Genomic DNA, 4,606 nt, shown 5'->3' on the forward strand with positions numbered 1-4,606 from the left:
ATTCATAGCTTTAAATACTTATAAAACTTGGAGTGAATGGTATGATTTTACCTGAAAGCTTAAATTATCGAGAAATTATAACATTTCATATGGTAAAGTCATTTCTGATTTTTTTTGGAACTTGTTTTTTGAAAATATAGTTTTTAAATATATTAACATCATAAAATTTCGGTGAAGTATATACAGCATCTTAAAATTTAACTTAGAAAACATACGGTAAGAAAAATTAACTTCTATTACTATAAGATTATAGTAATAGAGTTAAAAGTTTATTAAACGACTATGAAAAAGATGTGTCCTTGACCTTAATTAATGTGTTACAAAACATAAAAATAAAACTAATTCCAGAAGATTAAAAAAATTTAAAAATGTAATTATGCATCATATAGAATTCCTCTAATATTAATAAGGCAATTGTATATATTAAAAAAAAAAAGTAAATAAACTGAATAAATACTAAAAAGTTGAAATAAGGCGCACAATACCTAGATTTTATTTTCTAAAAATTTAGCGTTGTTTAATGCACACCGTGATTATTTCGAAATTACACTAAATACATCCTCTATTCAATTGTCCATTTTGATAATTCATCAGTTAATATCATACCCAAAAAACTCAAATCTCATAACATATTCAAAATCATAGTTAATATATGTTCGGCAGTCAAAGGTATTGCATAAGCAGATACTCATTAAAATCTCAGAAACTGCACCACAAATCGTTAGACAAAAAGTGATGAACATTTAGAACACTTTTTGTGTAATAAAACATAGTATCAGTTATTGGTAGATCGAGTTGAGCCAGAAACCACATTTGTCAAGTCTTCCACCGGACCATGTTCTATTTCTTGAGCAATGACACCTGCGACACCATCTTCTAATTCTTGAGCAACGTTAATGGTTTCAATGTGATCATGGTGCTGATTCGCATACCAGTTGCTTACGAAACAACAGAAGACAAAGTTAACGAAGGTAGGAACCGTTAACACAGCATAATACTTGTCCAATCGACTTGTCTCAAATTCTTCATTAGACCAGAAAAGGAAAATGAGGATAAAAATGACACTTAAGAATTTTCCAATGCCAGTGGAGAATTCACTGAATTGTGGCCCGTACTCTTTCATTGACTCACAAACTTGAGTTTCAAAGAAATGTTGGAGTCCACTCTCAGAAAGTCCTTCCATGAGCCCAACCAAGAAGAACTGAGGTGTTACCCAAAAAACACCAATATGATCACGAAGACGGTAAAATTCGACCACAGAAGCAACTGCACAACATATTATAGAAAAAAACATTCCGAATCTAATTCTGTTCAGTGGAGGACATCGTGCATTTGTCGATCTGTTCTTGAACCATGAACATATTATTGATGTAATGGAACTTGTGAATTTCTTGATAATAACAAAAACTACTATTGGGAACCTAGGATTGATATTCATCTGGTCAGCTTGTTGATAAAAGAAGGTGTTTGCTGTAGCCCCTACAAGACTAGATACATAAAATGTTGACCAAAGAGGAAACATACTTATCAAGCGTTTCACTTCCTTTACTTTTGTTACCTCAAAAACTCTGTCTTCTGCAGTTTCAGCTAATTGCTCTCTTGTTGATGCTTCCAAAATGGCTGCTTTATCTAACCATCTGCCCGTAATTCAGACAACATGTGACTGGTTAACTCAAGTGTATCTATCAGACTACTTAAATTAGCTACTCAATTTTTATTACAAGCGCATCATTTGCTGGCCAAAAATTATGTAATTAATACTTGAACATTAATTGTATATGCTCAATTGAATTATATGTTACAAAAGTGAGAAACTGACAAAAATGGTCCCTTATGTTTGGGGTAGGTTCAAATTGCCCCCTATCTAATAAACTCTGGTGCAGTTTTTAGTATTGCTGTCTCTAAGATTTGACGGAATTGTGCTTGTGTTTCTGATAAAATCATTTTCTTCAAGGTTCCCACAAAATTTAATAGCTAGAGTTTGTTAAATATTTAATATTTGACGAAAACCAAAAGTACTGCTTGCTTTTGATAAACTTAGAGGACCAAAACAACTCAAGAGTATATTTAAGGGACCATTCTGGAACCTATTCTCAAACATCATAAAAGAACCATTTTCGTCATTGTTTTCTTATACAGTAAATAGGAAAAAAGAGAAATTAACATAAATAGTTGTTCACTAAAAAAATAGCAGACAGATGTATAAAATATGTATATTTGCAGAGGCTGTAAATGTATTTTTACTGAGCGGCCAATTATGTAACTTCCCTGTTAATGAAAATGTAATTTTTGAACTTTAACTCTATAAGACGGAGGGAGTGAATTAAAGTAGTAGATGGGGAAGGTACCTGAGGAATGCAATATGAGGAAGAATCTGACTATCACTTGTGTAATTCTTGCACAACTGACTAGGAGAAACTGGGTAATCCAAATGTCTCTTTGATAGTGCCACTTTAACAGCCTTGAAAATGTAACCAAGTGGGCTGGGAGATGGTTTCTTGCGTTCATAAAACGGGATGCCTAACAAGAACATAGAAAATCCGGCTGCCACTGCGATTGTGGAAATTTCTAAAATACCCTTCCAGCTTACAAATCTTGACAGAGTCGCCACAATTATACCAAAGATCCAGCTAATGCTCCAATAAAATTCTCGACGTGTCTCTACAACTTCCTTATCCTCTTCAAAATCGTCCTTTATTCGTCCGGGATTAATCTTCCGTGTCATACTTGCAATCCTGGACAAAATCAAGGAAATTTTTCCACATGTTTGTGGATGTTGTTCATCCCTTCTGAGATTTGGTTCTTGATCTTTACGGCACCATAGTTGATCAGCAAGAAATGCTTTCAAGGTATGATCTCGCCCAGCTTTACCAAAAGTTAACACTACCAGTGCCACAAACACCACTGGAACATCTTCGTAATGGTACGAGTACCATAGCATTCCCAGTCCCTGCTCAATGTTGAGACGTAATATGATTAAGTAAATAAAATTTGCATGTTAGGCTTAATAGATACTCCAAGTTGAAGTAGTATGCCTAATTTCTGATACAATACGACCAAGGCAAAAGGTCAGAGAAGTACAAAAAAGACTAACCAAAATAAAAGCAGCATTGGTGAAGAGAATCACTTTAAAGCGACCAAAGTAGGACTCAGAAAGTTGTGAAACCACAATGACCAAAAGGGATGAGAGTCCTTCAAACACATTCATTGTTATAGCTGCCACTGGCAGTGCTAGTGTATCTGGTAGCGGAGCTATTAAAGTCGCTAGCAACGCGTATTCTAAAAATCCATGCATGCCGATCAGTCCTAAAAGAAATTATAATTATTAGGAGAGATGAAAATGATCAATTGAGAAAAAAAACTACTAGCTAAAAGAAAAAAAAAGAAAAAAAAACATGCATCTTAATTTACCTGAGATGAAAATTGCTGCTTTGGAAAAGAAAGCAGCTTTGCGCCACCATTTAGTGATGTGGCCAGAGAGGCTATAGCTAAAAAACATAATGCTTCAAGATAATTGTACCCTTCCAAAACAAGCTAATTCTTGTTTAGTAGTCACTTAGCTTCTATGAAACCAGTATCTAGCTACCATATGTGGTGAGTCAAAGGAATGGACCTTCCGCCTCAAAAGCTAATTCAAGGGTGAGAATTGCTCAAGACCGTATAAAAATTAAAGACGTTTCCATTCTTAATAATACGCCGATGTGAGACTAAAAACCTCACATGCCCAGGACTGGATATCTGAAACGTGGACAATAAAAGATGGGGGACAGCATCAGACAAACTATGATTGGGATGGGTATGGTCTGATGCCCCCCATGATAAATAAATGGACGCCTAACTCAACTTTAAGATTCATGAGGTGAGAATTGCCCAAGACTATATAAGAAGACAAATAATCCACACCCCACCGATGTAGGACTCCACACTCCCGCTCCCTAGCTAGAACTAGACATCTGCAGGGCAGGCAATGTAAGATGGGACCTTAAGTCAGGTAAATAATGAATTGAGATGAAACGAACTTGATGCTGATACCAGGTTTAGAAAATAGCCCTTTACTTAACATTTTGCTTCCTACCTCACACCCCCTTGAGGTGCATCATTCCTCTGAACTCTGCTAACGCGTTTTGTGCACCAAACTTCCCTTTTTTTATACTAGTTTTGGTGTATGAGCTTTTGCGCGTGACCAAAGCGCATACAATAATTTATATCGAGAATTATATTTTCTATTTGTCCTATAATTTAATTTAAATGTGAAAAAAATCAATCAAATTTACATGGGAAGTCGTTTTGGCATACAAACTCACTTAATCACTCAGTTTTTTTTTACTTATAGGTGAATATGGGTATATCCTTACTTCTTAGTGAGTGACACCGCAAAATTATGTAAAATTAAGGAGTAAAATCTTACTCAATCTTAAATTCCTAAATATTAGGAATTCTTTACGTAGTGAAAATAATGAAAGATTTAAGTAAGCAAATTTTATTTGATTTCAAAGTCCTATATATTAGGACTTTCTATTAAAATATTTAATATGTAATTTTTTGTTGATCTCAAAGTCCTAAATATTAGAAAATAAATAAATTTAGAGGATTAATAAATGTCTAC

At 34.3% G+C, this 4,606-nt stretch overlaps 1 protein-coding gene across 1 annotated transcript; it reads right to left on the bottom strand.

Annotated features, from left to right (window-relative positions):
• Nucleotides 1-645: 645 nt before the first annotated feature.
• On the bottom strand, nt 646-4,083 carry LOC132060961 (protein NRT1/ PTR FAMILY 5.6-like). The gene is made up of 4 exons (XM_059453853.1): nt 3,412-4,083; nt 3,095-3,306; nt 2,349-2,950; nt 646-1,637 (listed from the first exon to the last, which is right to left on the bottom strand). The coding sequence occupies exons 1-4, from the start codon at nt 3,497-3,499 to the stop codon at nt 776-778; spliced, it is 1,764 nt and encodes a 587-aa protein (XP_059309836.1). The 5' UTR covers nt 3,500-4,083; the 3' UTR covers nt 646-775.
• Nucleotides 4,084-4,606: the final 523 nt, after the last annotated feature.

Source organism: Lycium ferocissimum, chromosome 6, assembly GCF_029784015.1.
Source record: "Lycium ferocissimum isolate CSIRO_LF1 chromosome 6, AGI_CSIRO_Lferr_CH_V1, whole genome shotgun sequence".
Taxonomy (NCBI): Eukaryota; Viridiplantae; Streptophyta; class Magnoliopsida; order Solanales; family Solanaceae; genus Lycium; species Lycium ferocissimum.